General features: G+C 41.5%; 1 protein-coding gene across 1 annotated transcript in view; it reads left to right on the top strand.

Moving 5' to 3' along the window:
• Positions 1-16,717, top strand: part of EPAS1 (endothelial PAS domain protein 1) — a 79,876-nt gene that overhangs the window by 33,317 nt on the left and 29,842 nt on the right. The window contains exon 2 of the mRNA XM_049833461.1: positions 10,185-10,375. Coding sequence (XP_049689418.1) covers positions 10,185-10,375 — 191 coding nt within the window. The remainder of the gene's footprint in view (positions 1-10,184; positions 10,376-16,717) is intronic.

Here is a 16,717-nt window from a genome sequence, read left to right as displayed (position 1 = left end):
TTTAGAGTATCCAACATAGAGACCCTGTGCTTGAAACAAAGTGGCCGAATTCCTTTTGTAGATACTCTGCTGTCTTTATATACTGAACTTGGGAGGAAGGGTACTGTAGAAGGTATCATTGCAGAGCAGCCCAAAGCCTCAAGAAAAGGAGGAGCTCTTTTTATGTTACCAAGGCTGGGGGGTTTACCTGCTCGATCTTCGCTCTGTTGGTAACCTTGCTGACTGTGGCGGAGACAAGTCTGTGTGAGAGCATGGCCTCCATACCTTCAAAGGCTGGCCCCCAGTCTTTGTCTATCTGCTGATTTCAGAGATCTGTTTCATTATGGATTGGCTTTATTGCTCCTTTTCTCTCTTGCAGCTGTTTTGTCTTAAATATTTTATTAGTTCTAGCTACTGTTTTAACTGGCAGAATTAGGAAAAAAAAAAAATCACAGCTGAAAAGCATTGCAGAGGGCCATTCACTTATGTAGAAATTTTTAATATTGTGGTAATATATTTACTTCATCATCATTATAAGTGCTCACTATCATTTATTTACCAGCCAGTACAATTTTAAATTTTGATTCCTTTACTCTGGAAATAAAGATGTCTAATGGGGTCATAATATGTGAAGAGCCTAAAGATACATGAGGGAAGAAAAGTGGTGAGGGAGGTTTCAGTGGGTGCTTACAGACCTCTTACAAGGCTCTGTTTGAAGATTTCTGTGTCTTTATGGCTTGCTGATCTCTTTTCAGGGGCTGGAGATCCTACAACATATTGAAGGGTGGTCTGATTATTTTCCCTGTGTTGTTTTTATGTACTGAAATATTGTAGTGAAAATAGCTGGGTGGGGTGTAATGAATGTTTTGAAAGACCTTCCTTTGAAAGAGGCTTTTTTCCAGCCCTTCATGGTCACCACCCATTTTCCTGTGCCGAGCGCGCCTCTCTTATTGTTCATACCCACAAAGGCCCCTTGTGTGAACCTGTCAGCAAATGTGCCAACATGACGAGATAAAATATCATGGGATATTGGTCCGAGCCTGCTGAAGCACCAGGGGTTTTGCCCGCAAATGTCGGTGGGTATTGCCCAAGGTGTAAGACAGCACTAGATCGTAAAACTCTGAATTTGTCAACAATGTTCAGCGTGATGCTCCCAACTATTTACGGTTGAGTGGGTTTGAGGCTGAAGTGTAGGTTTGCATACCACTGATAGTAAAGTCATGTGATGGCAATGTTTGTCCCTTAGACTTGAAATAAAGCCTAATTGAAAAACTGTCCTCGTTTACCTGCAGTTGCGCCATCTTGATAAATAACGCTGCTTGTGGTTTGGTATGGGCTGGGATGTGGTCAGTGCCCCATCTGAAAAATGAGGCTGGTTTTGCATTTAACTTCTGCATCCCCCTCATCCCCCTGCCCCCCGCCTGCAAATTGCACTTGGTTCACCTTTAGCTTTAACCCTCTGGTGAAGAGATAAAGCACATCCTTTGGTATGTGTTTTTTAGAGTAGGTAAATAGTTGGGTTATCTGAAAACAGATCTTAGCAATACCTGCTGAGCTTCTGAGCAACAATATCTATGAACCTCTAGATTAGCTGTCAAAATTGACTGATTACTACAAGTAATGCCACAAGATAAAGATCTGTAATCTCTCAAACACAAATCATTGATAGAGATCTCGAGTTGTGCATTGTCATAACCTTATCCCCGCTGCTGCGGTGCAATTCCAGCTCTAGCTGTGCTGCAGGGACTCTTGAATGTGTAGTGGAAACTATGGAGAAAAGCAGAGTGGTATAGTTATCACTCCCCCAAAATTTGCTGATTTGAAAGCAAGTTCAGTTTTGGCCAATGTTGAAACAGTCCTTTCTGTAGCACTGTTTAGTGGGTTTGGCGGTGGGCTTTTTTAGTCTGCAGGTTATCTGTGAAGCTTGCTGTATCTTGGCTGGTATCAAAGAGTTGATTGCTGTAGGGAAGGAATCCATGATCCCATATCTTGATGGAGCAGAGCAGTGCAAAACCAGTCTCGGGAGGGAAGACTGAGTTTAGATGACTTTGTGCTCCTCTGTTTGAGATTTGACCGTGTATGCTGGGCTGCTTGCTTCTCTCCAAATCTCCTTATTATTTGAGGAGACAGAGGAGGTTTTTCGCTGACGTGTTTTAAGTGTGGGCTGCAGTAGCTTTACAAAGGGTGATCCAGAGTTGTCCTGACCCTTTCTGTGACCAGCACGGGGGCTTGCTGAGCACACAGTGACTTGGAGCAGGAAACCGCTCTGCCTGAAAACTAAGCCATGAGAAAAGTCTATCTGCCATCTAGCCCTAATGCAGGGAATGTGTTGAAAAGGCAAAAAGGCAGTGCCCCTATCTGCTCTAACTGCTGCGCAAACAGCAGCCCGGCATCTTCTCTGCACACTGTGGGCCTCACACGGTTCCACGGGGCTGTGCCTTGCCCCAGGAGCAATGTGTTCAGCATGTCTTCTGAGGTACCAGGCTCGTGCTGGCGTGGCGACTGCAGGACAGGCTGCACTCACAGCATCGTAAAATAATCCTGGACCAGATTTAATGGCTGCTGAAATCCTAATACTTATCTTTCTGGTTCAAGATACTCATGAAACTAGAGAAAAAATGGTAGAACATAAATCCTGTAGACATTGTTTTTGCTTACTGTGATTAAATTTATCAGACTCTGGTGACATGTTGTGAACCTAAATACCTTAAAAAACCGTAAGTGCTCCTGCAGCCTCAGTAGAGGTTTTCAACATTGAATCCCCAAATGCTATTTAGTTGCTGTGACAACTTCAGTGTTCACAATGATACTTTAAATTGCACGGGCAAAGTGTTTTTCTTGTAGTAGCTGCATTTAATGCAGCTATGGGTATAAAAAACATGTTAATGGTATAAGCATTTTAAAAGTGTATAGGTGTAATACTTTTTGTCTCAGCACCACCTTTTTTTTCCAAAATAAATGCCAGGAACATTCAGGAAAATAAATAAAATACGAATCCAGTACGGCTTAATTATTAAGACTAAAGGTACCATCAGATCATCAGACATTGGAGAAGTTAGTCTTCCATGTGGTTTTAAAGTTCATATGGAATTTATCCTGTCTTAAAGAGCTGATGTGTTCCCCATTCAAGAAAACATATTCCTGGCTGTGTTACTGCCAACTGTGGTGGTCCTCGGGTGACATGGACTTAGTGAATCATAAATATGCTCAAAGACACCAAAAGTTTGGTATTCCGCTTAGCCCTCATCCCTTGATACTTTAATCCTACTGAGTCCCTTATTGTTGTGCTAAGCATTCTTTGAAAAGGCCTAATGAGAATGGAAATTAGTTCCTCACCCTTAACACTGAACTCTTCCGTTGTCTGTCCCTGAGACGTTCCAATTTCTCATTTTCCTGACTCTCATCTAACATTTGGTTTTAAACTTAGCAGAAAGAATTGCATCACATATTGATATGGCAGTAAGTGCCAAGCTTTACTGAACTAGCAGTGATTTGTTATTTAGTGGGTACGTACATCAACACAAGAAATCCCCCAATCAAACCAAGGAGTTATTGGTGACTTACTGTAAGTTCGGGCAGCTTTAAAGGAAGGGTGGAAGGTATTTCATTTCCTTATTTTTCTAATAGCCCTTTCTGTTAGTAACTTTTCTTGTTACCTTCGAACTCTCATTTCCTCTATTAACGAATTCCCCATTTTGACGTCATTTGTGTTTGTTTTGTCAGTGTACTGGGCACCACATCCCAATGTGCAGCTGTGCAGCTTTAGCACTTGCCCATCATCAGCACTCCACATATTTTCAAGCCTTTTTTTTTTTTTTTTTTCCTCCATCCAAGAATAACTCTGCATCCTTCCCCTTCCTATCACTCTTGCTTGTGTGCTGAACCTGGGCGTCTGGTGTCTTCTCAGACTTTAGAAATAATTATTTTCATTGGAAAGAGGTATAAGGAGAGATGTGTATGGCATTGTGTATGGGTTTCATTCACAGCTTTCATAGATCAGCCCGAGTTCCTGGTGAGCAGGTAAAATGCTGTTTGTAGCTTTTTTTATTTACTAATGGTCACTTTTTTTACTTTAACGGAGGGGGCTTTCAAAAGCACAGCACGCCATCCAGAATAAACTGCTTGTCAGGTAGAATGGTTACAAATACTTTTAAAAGGAATTTTAAGGCTAAGTAAGCATGACCGCTGGCTGCTTGGTGTCCGTGCAAGCACATCTCTGGGGCTGTCAAGCGGTGTGGTTTTGAGATAGCTATGGAGTGCCTCACAGTCACTGAAACTCCTCTAGATATTATCCTGGTTAAAATCATCTAGGGATTTGCTGAGCAGAAGGTAAAGCAAAATATAAACACTCAGCAAAAAATGGATTTGCTAGTTGGAAATAAATCTTTATTGTTATCTAAGATGGTACTGTCTGTTAAAATATTTTTATTGAGTTTTTACAGGTTTTAATTGGAAAATCTTTTTTTATGCCAAGCATCTGATTTTTTTTTTTTCATTTATCTGGACTGTAAAATATTTTATTTTTGCATCCCTAGATTGTATTTTTCTTGTTCTGCAAGTTAGCATTTGAAGCTTTAGCTCTAAACCATTTGAAATGAGCATTTACTACAGAAATTTCATGCGACAGCTTAATTAACTGTGGATTCTTGACCTTTAAAGTGCTGGAGCTAGAAACATTTAAGAACCAGCCATTGGATACAAAGTAATATGCTTGTTGTTTTACTAGCTTGCCTACATGGCAGTTTGAAGCAAAGTCCAAGGGTCACCAAAAGCATGAAGTAAACTCAAGCAAGTCAATCTGAACTATGTATTTCAAAGTGTTGTACAAATGTGTCACACAGTATGTATGTATGAGCAAAGGCTACCAGGTTATGTATAAGGAATTTTTATGCAAGGTGCAGATTACGATTTCTCTGAAAGCTTCTGTGATCTGGAGCCTACAAGGTGGGAGCGTAATTCAGTGCAATTACTGTGCTGCCTAGTCTTAAACAACCAAGCGTGTGTGTACACAACCAAAGTATCGACCCACATGGACTCATTGAGAGCAGTGAAACCCTGACCAGAAGATTGCTATCTTGGCAAGTCCCCTCCATCAGCTTAAAGGAGGCCACTGATGCCCTTGGCAGAAGGGAGGATCGCTGAAGCTGACCACCTGGCACTGTCGTCAGCTGAGTGGGTACCCAGGGCTTTGAGGGGGTAACTGCGTGCGGGAAAAGGACCAGGGAGATGTATGGGTGGAGGTGGTGGGCAGGGATTACTGGTGGAGATGAAGTACTAGTAGGGCTGAGACTGCAGAGAGCCCGTACGGTCACAGTCAGCGGAAACGCAACCAAAGCCTCAGGTTGGTCCCTGTCTGCTGAGCTGAGGAAGGTTGTGTGGGTGCCTAACCCCACTTCAGACCAGTAAGTGACACCATATACCTGCATGTAAGCTCCCATGTGTGCGGTGGTCTGTGTGCCCCAGTATTTGTGGGGCTGATCCCCGCTGTGTCTGGGTCACAGGTACCTTCTGCAGGTACCTGGGCAAGGCAGTGGCAGCAGTGCAGCCCCCGGCCCCTGCTGTCTGCCCCAGCATTTCTCCTGGCTGCTGGAGTCCGGGGCCATCGCAGCAGTGAGCACCGGGAAGGCAGTCCCTAAGCTGACGTGATAGTTTTCCAAGGTCATTTAAACCAGTCCTGCAGTAAGAGAGGCTTTGGAAAGCCAGATTATGATCTTCACCTCGGGTGTGCAAGACCTTCATCCGCAGGCATTCCCACCAATTTCAGTGAAGCTGTGTTGCAAGGGGCTGTCAGAGATGAGTAAGAGGATAGGAATCGGGCTCCTGGGATCTGTGCAGGGCATTCCTACACCCCTTCGGATGCTTCCGGCGGGTGGGATCGCGTGCTCTGTTCCGTACATGGGTGTACCCTTGGGACTGGTTTGTTGTTTGGGTTCTTGGGAGAAGCATGGAGAGCTTTGGCTCCTGAAAATTCAGGAGCTTCACCTGAGAGGGCAGACGCTTGCCAGTTTGTCATCTCTGCTCACATGGGTCGGCCTGTAAATTCTATTTTCAGAGCGCAAACTAAACACGCCAGGAGGGAGTGGGAAATCATGTAAACAGCCGTCCTGGGGGTACAGTGCCATACTTGTGTTCTGTGGCAGGAAAGTGCCTGCACTACCTTAACTCTTCCATGCCTGATGGCTTGTGCACGCATAGGCGCTGCAGCCCCGGAGCATTGTCTGGCAGCCCTGGGAGAGTCCTTGCTGGGGAGCAGCACCTTCCTTTTCCTTCTCCTCAAGCCTTGCAACCACCCTCTGCATAGCCGAGTCCTGGATGGAGTCCCCAGGCCTGTTCCGCAGCTCTGTCTTCCTATTTCCAACAGAGAATCGAGCTTTTCCTTTCCTTTCCTTTCTTGTCGTTTTATTGGGAGCGGTCACGCTGCGATTGCAATGTGAGGGTGGGCCTGTGGCCGAGTGGGGTCTTATCCTGGGGGATCCCTGGACACCTGAAGGAAAGAGTGTCAGGGAGCTCCCAGTAGGCTTCCCCTGCGGTACCTCTGGGCCTTGGACCAGCATACGGGCGGCTTGATTTGTGGTGTCTTTCTCCTCTCTCTCCCCTCTGCATTTTTAAAAATCTGACACAGGTTTGGGCGAGTGAGGTTTCTGCTTCTGCTTGCGTCACCTTCTCCAAGCAGTGACGCACATGTGCGCCCTTTTTTTGCCACATAAGTGGGTGGTTTATGTGCTGGGAGGGAATGATTCATAAATTAGCTAGTGCCTGGGCCTTTTCTCTATTGCACTGATGATGTGTGAAGAGGAGTCATGTCAGCCTTTCTTCCTAGCCTTCAAACAGGCAGGTTGCCACATGGTTACATTTTCACTCCCTAGCTGTGGGTAGTCCAGCCTCGGCCTGCCTAAAATGCTAATCCTGGGCATAAAATGGGGGTAACTGCAGAGAGATTTAATGGTCTGCTGTCTGCAATCGAAAACTGAGAATACTGCTTTTTGCAGAATTCTGTCACTCGACTGCAATTTTCGGAGGCTTTTGGACCCAGGACAAGTAAGCATAGAATGACCATCTTCGACATGGGTGTCCCTGGGAGGGACAGCAAGCGAGCACAGATGTCTGTCTGTGGCGGCGGGGGGGGGGAAGCTGCGTGGGGGTGTTTTGGGCCTTGGTGTGCTTGTGCTGGGCTGGCTACAATAACAATGCAACATGAGGGTGTGCTGAGCGAGGGAAGAAGGCAAGGAAAATGGAGGTGTAGGAATCTACAGGGGGAAATGCTTAACAAGCAAATTGTTTGTTTTAAATGATAATGGGTGAGCAAGAAAGTCCTTTGAAGGCAACAAGGCAGGCTGATTCCTCCCCTTGTTTTCTGATTCGAGAAGGCTTTCGTGCAGTGTGTAATGAACAACAATATCTCTCTGCAGAGAAAGTGAGCACAACAGTCATAAGTAGTGTTGAGAGAAAGCATCTGCGGCACAGAGAAAAAAAATCATTCTCTGCTCGTAGCATTAGTTATTAGAAACCTTGAGCAACCCATGGTTAATGAAACCAGCTTGTCTCATTAGCTGCACTTCAAAATTATATTTACAGAGGTTAGCGAAACTAAATATTTTTCTTTGTGGCCAGAGTGGCGTCATGAGAGACCCTGTCTCATACAACTAATTTTTACTGCACGAATTGCAACATGGCTTTGGCCTTGGTTCCCAAGGTTTCATATTTAAACAAGGAGGGATTGGATCTTGTTTTGCCCAAGTTGGTTCTAATGTGAAAATTGTGGGCTCTAGATTTAGAGCAGAGCTCGAACATTTATGGTTCAAGTTAAATTTTCCAAGCTACAATTGGAAATTCTCGCAAATATTGCCACGTGGGTTTTGTTCTGTTTGCGTTTGTTTTGTTTCTACTCTTTTATTTTGTTGGTAGAATTAGAAACTGAGGTTTGTTCCCAGTCTGGCATCTTTATGGGCACAGTGTAGACACATTTTTCTTTAGAGAGCAAGATGTACCTCAGAAAGAAGCATCAGTGTAAGTAGTCCACGTGGCTCTCCTATTCCCAGCACCTACCTCACGAGGACACAGGGCATTTTCTGTTGTACCTTCTCAGACAGCTGTACTAAGGGACTTCCTTTTACATAGATGTAGTATGACTTTTACTTGGCAAGGATAACAGAATGGAGTTGTCACCTTGTGAATATCTGATTCTTTAGATTCAAACTTGGGTGGGTTGGTGTTCACTCCGACGATGCTCCTGAAGTCATTATCAAAGTTGGATCCTGCCATTATGTACTGAAATGTGTGTAGGTCTCATCCCGTGCATACTTCCTGTTACAGATGCCTTGTTAGAAAATATTCACCCCAGGCAAAATAATTGTGAAAGAGGTTTGCTGAGGGCTGGTCATGGATCTTGAGAAGATACCGTAAGCATTTATGAGGCCCCTTGCCCTGTTAGCACACCCACTGGTGAGCACCTATTTGATCCCTAAGCATGTGCCTTGCTTCACATGTTTTGCAGCATGAGGGCCCTACTGATGTGTTGTGAGCGTATCTCTGCTTTGGATGATGATGTTGAATGCCCAGCCTGGCCTGGGCCCCAGTAAACACTTTACTGTAACTTTACTCTTAACATTTATCACACACCCTGACTATTTTTCCTTCTCTCTAATTTACGAAGCCACCTGTGGTTTCCATGCTAGAAGCTTTTGCAGGCAGTCTAGCTCTTCTAGAAATGGTTATCTTCTTTAGAATAAATTACTATGTATTAATACGCTTTTCCTATTTTATCTAGTTTTATCTGAGACCAGGCATGATTGGAACAGTTTCTAGGATTAAGTAATGGGATTAAGATATGTTTTCATCATCATCATCACACAAGAGAATATATATACTTATTGAAATATCCTGTTTTGATACGATATTTATTTTTTTTTTGGTTGATCCATTTTTAGTTGATAGGCTCATTATTTTATACTGACATTGGGAAAAGCAGGTTATAAGATGCTTCATTTTTAGGCAGCCTTGCAAATGGAGAGTTGCCAGTGGTGATTCTAGAAATGAATGTGCAACCACAACAGCAAAAATGGTAGGGCTGATCTTCTCCACACCCTGTTCTGTGCTCATCCAAGCTGTGCTGTTTGCACTGGTAGAGTATTACAGGAACCTGCCTGAAAAGAAATACATTCTGTGTTGGCGTGACTAAGGTGCAAAACCTCAACTCATGCAAGTGAAGGAAACTTGTAGTATCAGCAGAGCTACATGGGGTTGAAACAGCTGATGGTTTTGAATGGATTCACGCTCTTCATGTTCTGAAATAAGAATTGTACTTTATAAACGAACCTTAGAGATAGCGAAGCTCCCTCTTAAAATGTCCTATCCCAGCTCCATTATACATATAGCCCTTGTGTTTCTCACATGTATGTATGTCCCTCAGTGGCTTAATTTTGCATATTTGCTTCATAATGTGCCTTCTCCTTTCCTGCTCTTCTGTTCTTTGCAGAGTTTGAAGGAGGCTGGCTCTATCAATCATGTTATTTTACTCAAGAAGGAATCTATTTTCATAGACTATGGAGAGATCATGATTTAATTAGAACAGCTTCTAAATAAGGGTTTATTGTAAGCAACAGTATTTTCTTTCCCATTTTGTATCCTTCATGGTCAAGGAAAGGTGGTTTTCCAGAGTAGTGTTGCATTAAGAGCTGAGACAATTGTATATACACACACAGTTTGATACCCTATTATTACTTTTATTTTAAAGTGGAGTACAGCCATTGAAACCCTATTACATTGAAATATCTACAACTCAGCCACGTGCACTGTAATTGTTCCAGTTTTAAAATGGATTCTCACCTCATCCCAGAGTATTTTTCAAGTAAATTTAGGTTGAACAAACAAAATTTTTATTTTTAACATTTCCTGAATCTCAGGAATAATAGTTTGCTATTTCATTTCAAATCTCTCGCCTAAGGCAGATCTTGATCCTGTTACACTCAACAGGGATTCAGGGTGTCCAAAGATTGGCTTGTTTAGAATCAGAGTCCCTTCCAGATGTGGTATTCCCCTCCTAATTCCCATTTTAAAAAGAGCAAATAGATAATAAAGTCTGGTCAGTTGATTTAAACGGGTTGACAGAATGGATTCATTGCTGAGAAGATTTGCTCTTGTAAATGCCTCAGGTTGTAAAAAGCATTTGAAGAAATGTTTTTTCCTTTCTCTCCTTTACCTACCAGGAGCAGTTCTGAACGGAGGAAGGAGAAATCCAGAGATGCAGCAAGATGCAGAAGAAGCAAAGAGACCGAGGTTTTCTATGAGCTGGCACATGAGCTGCCCCTGCCCCACAACATCAGTTCCCACCTGGACAAGGCATCCATAATGCGCCTGGCAATCAGTTTTCTACGCACTCACAAGCTTCTGTCTTCAGGTAAGATCTGGCTAAAAGAAGTTGTCAATGCTAATTGATGGCAGCTTGGTGAGATTGTGCATGTTCTTCTCTACTGGGTCCTAAAGTGAGAACAGGACGCAACTGCTTGTGTTGTGAGAATTTAACTAGATTTAAAGACAGGTTGGTGGGGTTTTTTTCATCAGAATTGCATATATTTTAATTGAGATAGAAAAATCTGAGTCATAAAAGGTCTTCATTACCAAAATAACAACTGATGCAGTTTTGCCACTCTAAAAAAAAACCTCTCAAAACTCTTGAATGTGGTTTATTAAGCTTAGTTACAAGATTTTAAGCTTTTAAGACTTTAAGCAGAATTCAAACATACATCTTAAGCTTCCATGCTGAAACAAGTAAATTTTGATTTGGTGTGGCAAGCGTGTTTGTGCCAGTGTATTCAAAAGGCAGCTGGGAAGTTCTGAAGGTCCAGTACTTTGTCTGAAAGGACAAATTGTGCTATATGCTGGTAACGAGTAGTAGGTAGATTGTTTATGATGAGGTAGACTAAGATAAATAAAGCAAACACCTTTTAAATACTCAACATGAATGGATTCTATGTCATCAGAATCTTGCTCATGTTGGACTAGTAGGAAATGTGAACCAGCATCATTTTCATAGCCTGTCAAAAGTGGTAACATCAACAGTATTCTAATTTTGCACCTATATTTGAATAATCACTTTGATGGAAATCTGTGCTTTGGGTAGCCTGTAAGATCAATGGAAACAACTGATGTTTCCAGGGGAACTTTCACATGGTGACCTATAAGTGTCAAGAATATGTTAACAAAACAATGCCTGCATTGTTTGTGAAAAGTAAACCCAAAATTTCATCTTTTCCTTCATTAATGGCAAAACTCCCAATAAGGTCATGACTGCACTTCCTGTCTTTAGAAAAGTTGAGTCATACCATAGCAATTGCTTTAATAAATGTTATTAGGAAGTATCTTATTTTGTGGAAGAGCATGCTGTTGGTTTGTTGTTGGTTAGTCTGAAAGATACGACAAATTCAATTCTGCTTCTGCATGCTCTGTAATTTTTGTAGCTTTTTTTTGGTTCTGCTAAGACTATTGTATAAAATGTGGGTATTTTCTTCTTAGCATATAGAATCTGATTTTAACATTTACTTCTGTGAAAAGAAAAGTTTATTTGATGAACACTGTTTGGAAATCATCTCTGATTTCATCATGTAACTAATACTTGAAGAAGTTGCATAATTAGGTAAATGTTTTTAAACATGGCATACACCAAGCCAATTTGTTAGTAACTTTCTCATAAAAACTGAGCTTCAGCTTTTCAAATATTTATATGGCATGAACTAGAGACTGGCACAGCATAGGAAAAGCAAACTTCTGAAGGGCTGTAACAGATGATATAAATAATATGGGTGTCTGTGAAACCTGATGTGAAATAGTTTGATGCTGTCATCATCAGAAGAGACATTTGCACACCTGGAAACTGCTAAGTTTAAAGTGAACTTTTTCATATAAACTTAGATTTCTTGCTGAGGAAAAAAGCTACAGGTGAAATATTTGTTTTAGTGCTTCTATAGTGTTAAGGCTTAGGCTCATGTTATTTGATAGTGATGACAACTCAATATATATGCATATAATATTCATACATGCACATACATATATGATTTTTCTGTGACAATGTTTGAAAAACAATGTGATTCATGTAGCTGATTTACATTTTTTTGAAGAACCATGAGGACCCAGCAGTTAGAAAGGAATCTGGAAATGAAATGTTACAGTAGAGACAGGCTGTGATTTAATATTCCAGGCTTTCTCTATGTTACTTATTTGCTTAGCCTTAAATCTTGATGCGCTTTTCCAGTCTCAATATTGACTTGGAGTAAGTCCTCTCATTAAAATTTGTGTGTTAGTCAAACGCAGATTTGTCCATCGCTGCATCTTTAGACACTGGAGATGTAGATTAAAGTTTTAAAATCTTTAGTGCTCCTATTCTGAGGAATTGAACTTAAGGTACTTTAAAGGTACTGATTTTTCTGGAAGATCTGGGTATTATTTTCTGACCATGAGAGTACACTGAAATGAAAGAACTCAAGTCAGAAAACCACTGTTTGCTTGTAAAGGCCTTGTCTGCTACTTATATTATGCTGAGTATAGCTAGCATTTAAATTAGCCAAGCTAAACAAGAAGGCTGGAAATTTAAGCCCTGAATATTTGAAAGATAAAATTTATCAGGCATTGGAATAAAGTGGCATCAGAGAGAATTTTCATTATCGTCACCAGGATAATGACTTCAGAGTACTATTTGTTCCTCCTGCGACTGCCCGACAGTTTACACTTGCTGAGACTCCTGAGATTCACAGGTGTGGAGTACTGCTCTGGCCAAAGTAAATCTCTATCAGTTTGAGAACTGTTTCTTGCTCTCAGGAGACAAGGCTGTAAAATTGAATATAGGTGTTTGTGGCAGGTGAGCTTTGTTGAAAAAATACCGCCTTTCAGGACTGATAACACCATTGCTGTACAATCGCTGCTTAATATAGGCAATGTTTGATGGGTACTGTTTTTCTCATCTGTTCCTGTGAAAGTAGAATTTAAGTCTTTGATGGTGGGCTTCTGAATAATGTCAGTATTTATAAGGATACTGGCTTTCACTGGAAGGCTGTCTGATTTAATTCAAAGTGATAGGTTTTTGATAGAGCTTTTGGCTTATGGACAAAAAGGTTTGCTGTTCGTTCATGTTTTGATGAGAGCGTGGAACAAAATGGACGCTGGGCTTGTGTGATGCCTGTCCAAGTCCAGTTCTTACTTGTGCTCTGGACCCTTTCTGAGCTCCAAGCAAAGCTGCCCCCATTTCACACACATGTTTAGCAGACTGGAATTTGGCCATCAATTCTGTGTTACATTTGAGGAGCCCGATTCGACTGACAGGGAGCATGGGGGTTACTGTGTTGTCTCTGACAGGTGAACTGAGAAATGGGGACATAGAGAACTGCAGTGTGCATTAGAAGCAAATGCCTGCCCCAGCCCACAACCCTCTCTTTGCCTTATGTTGTCTTCATGGAAATAATTTTGATTATTTGGGCTAAACAAGTAGTGTAAACTGGAGTTAAGTGGGAGTATTTGTCCTGTCGTTAATTAGGACATTAAAATAACATTTACTGCATTTATATATATATATACACACACAATGTCACTAATATAAGCTTGCAGCGCAGCTTGAAAAATGCTTCAAAAGGAAGTGAAGAAATAAGTACTGCTTGAATAGCATTTTTGTTATTTATTAATTATTCTATCAAAAACTACTGGTACTCCAGATTTTATTTTATATTACTGTTTGTGGGCGTGATTCTCAAATGCAAACGCATCTCTTTGTTTCACAGCAGTTTTGCTGGGAGCAGAGAGAGCAAGGCCCTTCCCAGGACTGCATCCTCAGCTTTCTGCAAGCTGATGCTCCAGATGGGATTTCAGAGGTGACTATAGGCAACTTGCCAGCCTCAGTCCACTGGCATTGAGTGTCTTGTGCCCCTTCCTATTATTCCCTGACTTGGAATAGGGCTTTTCACTTGTGTAACTCAGGCTGTTTTACTAGCTGTGTCTGCATAATGATTATTTATCTGTCAGGAAGCCAAGACCTAGGGAAATCTATGCCCACATTCTTCCAGCAGGTGAATGGCAGAGCCCATGAATCTGAGCCCTCATTGAGAGCTCTCCTGCTATGTGCCTCTGAAAATCCCAGTTTCTGGATTGCAGGGTGCACATCTCCTGCAGGCGTTGCAGGGCCCGAGCTTGGCCCTTGTATCCTATCATAATAGGAAATAGCTGGTTGTATATCTCAGAGTTCAAAAGGGTAAAAAATACCAGGTTTTGCTTTATAAAAGTTGCTACTTTACTTAGTAACACATTTCCCTTTGATTTTCACAGTAGGCAATTCTGTGTGGGAATGTTGGAGAGGAAGCCTTTAACATTTAGAAATGCAGGCTGTTGGTCTGACAGCCTGATTGAGATTAGTATCACAGGAAGCAAACTGAAACAATAGCTTTATAATACTGTTTCCATGTTGTGCACAGAACAGTACACAGTATAATTGGAATGCTAAGTAGAAATATCATTTAATTATGATCATCTTAAATAATTTTTCAAGATGTCTTCTAATTCTGTTGGCATAATACATTTTTGCCATCATCACATTCAAATGTTTGGGATAAATTTAGAACTGATCTTTGTTCATTTCAAGTAAAGGTTTTGATCCCATAAAGTTGCTACTGAAAATAGACAGTTTGATACTTATCAGTAGTGGAGCTTTTGGATTTGGGATCTTATGTCCTTTAGTATAGTCAGAAAAACTGATAGCAGTACTTGTCCCCTATTATTCTCTAGTATAGCTGCTAAATTAGCCTAATGCTTTTTTTTTTTTTTTTTTTTTTTTGTGGCGGGGGGGAGTTAATAAATGGCAAAAGAGAAAGAACTGTCTTTTGCTAAAGAATGGCTGTCTAGGTTAACAGCTAACATTGTGATAGTTGCTAAGGCTGCCTCAGTGTTTTTTTTGCCTGAATATAAGGAAGAGAATCCACTTTAAGAAGCCTGTATAGGCATTAGCATGTAGTGCCAGTAATTTTAAGTGTTTATTTGGACCATGTTGATACTAACAGCATTGCAGGAACCAGAACTCTTTGGCACCAGTGAGTTTCTGTGTGCCAGGACTACAGTCTTTTTAGTCGGGCTAATCAGGCCAACACAATTTTATCAGCTTTCTTTAATCTCATCCCAATTGTGTGGTCACCCGCGTGTCTTCTGTGCAGAGATCCAGCAAAGGAAACTGGATGGGAGTTGCTCCTGTGCAGGGAGACAGCAGCAGAAATGGGGAGGGAACAGGGAAGCAGACGGGAAGTTGTTTGGAAGAAGGAGGCCATGAGGAAGCCAGTGTGAAGTTGTTTCAAGGGAGGGAGACAACAGAGCCGGAAAGCCAGCAGGGAGCAGAAGGGAAAAAATAGGTTTTCTCTAGGCTTTTAAGGGAGAGGACAAACCATAGGGAGAAGTGATGTGGGTGGGCATTGTTTTTTGAATGTCTGGATAAGCTGCATCTAATCTCAGACCATTGTGGCGTAAAACAGTGCTTTAAAAATAGCATGTCTACTTGTTTGCTTTTATTAAATTGGAAAAATAGTTTTGTGTCAATCATGCTGCTAGGAATGAGAGTGGAGCTGGGTGCTGAGTGCTTCAGCTGCTTAAAGTGATGTCCCTTTTCTGAGAGGGTGCACTAGAAGGTCCCATGGTGTTCAGGAAGCTTGGCGTGATGGGGTGCTGTGTCCTGCTGTTCAACATCGATGGCTGCAGGACTTGGAGTAGCTTCCTGGGAGCAGCATCTGAATGATTTGGCTAGATACAAACTGCAATCAAAACAACGTTAACAGAAGTGTTTTCTTTATTGAAGTTGCTTGTTAACTTGGAGATAAGAGCCCTTCAGGAAGCTTCAAGTTTAAGAGTAGCTTTTTCTTGATATATCTAAATTGAAAGCTTTTATTAAACACATTGAAAATATCCCCTTGAACAGTATGCACTGCCCTGTCAAGACAGAAAAAAAATTAAAATTTAAAAAAAAAACCAAAACCCAAACCACAGTCGCTTTCCTTTGATGGAAAACAAGAAACCAGAAAGAGACAAGTCTGTCTCAAAGCTGCTTTCTCTGATGCAGGATGGAACTGCTGTTAGATTTTCCCTAACTTTTGTGTACTGGCATCAGGCAGGTTTTACAACCCTCCTCTGGAGTAGCAGCTATAGCCTGGTGTCTGTTATGCACAATATCCAAGCAACTTTGTGATACTTGTAGGATCCAGGATGAGAGACAAAGCCATGAAAATTCTGTGGAGGTGACAATGTGACCTCCAGTAGAAACCCTTTTTATCACTCTCTACCTCTGAACTGACTAAAAAGGCCCCTTTGAGTCAGATCAAAGGTGTTGAGAAGAGTATAGACTGTTTGCTAGGAGTTTGTTTATACCTGAGCAGTTATTTCTTGTAAGGAGAGCCTGATTTTTGAGCCTTCAGACTCATTCCAAGAGGTTGGACTGAAGGAAATGAGCAAGCATCTACGGAAAAAGTGTTCTTAAACTTGGGAACAGTGCACATCCTGACAGTGGGAATTAATCAAAGCTTGTTTACAAGAGCTATTTTTAGCATAAAAGGTTATCATAAACACTGCAATAAGCATTTGCCATTACAGTTCAAAGTTTCTTGTTGATGATTAAATTCTACTTTGGTGGTTAGAAAATTTTTCAAAATAGAGCTGATTAAAAAATACTTACTAAAATTTCATTCAGACTGAGACATGGACTGAAAAATACTGTATCAAAATTTGA

Source organism: Accipiter gentilis, chromosome 30, assembly GCF_929443795.1.
Source record: "Accipiter gentilis chromosome 30, bAccGen1.1, whole genome shotgun sequence".
NCBI lineage: Eukaryota > Metazoa > Chordata > Aves > Accipitriformes > Accipitridae > Astur > Astur gentilis.
Note: the sequence above shows the minus strand (reverse complement) of the source record. Positions and strands in the feature narration are given on the sequence as shown.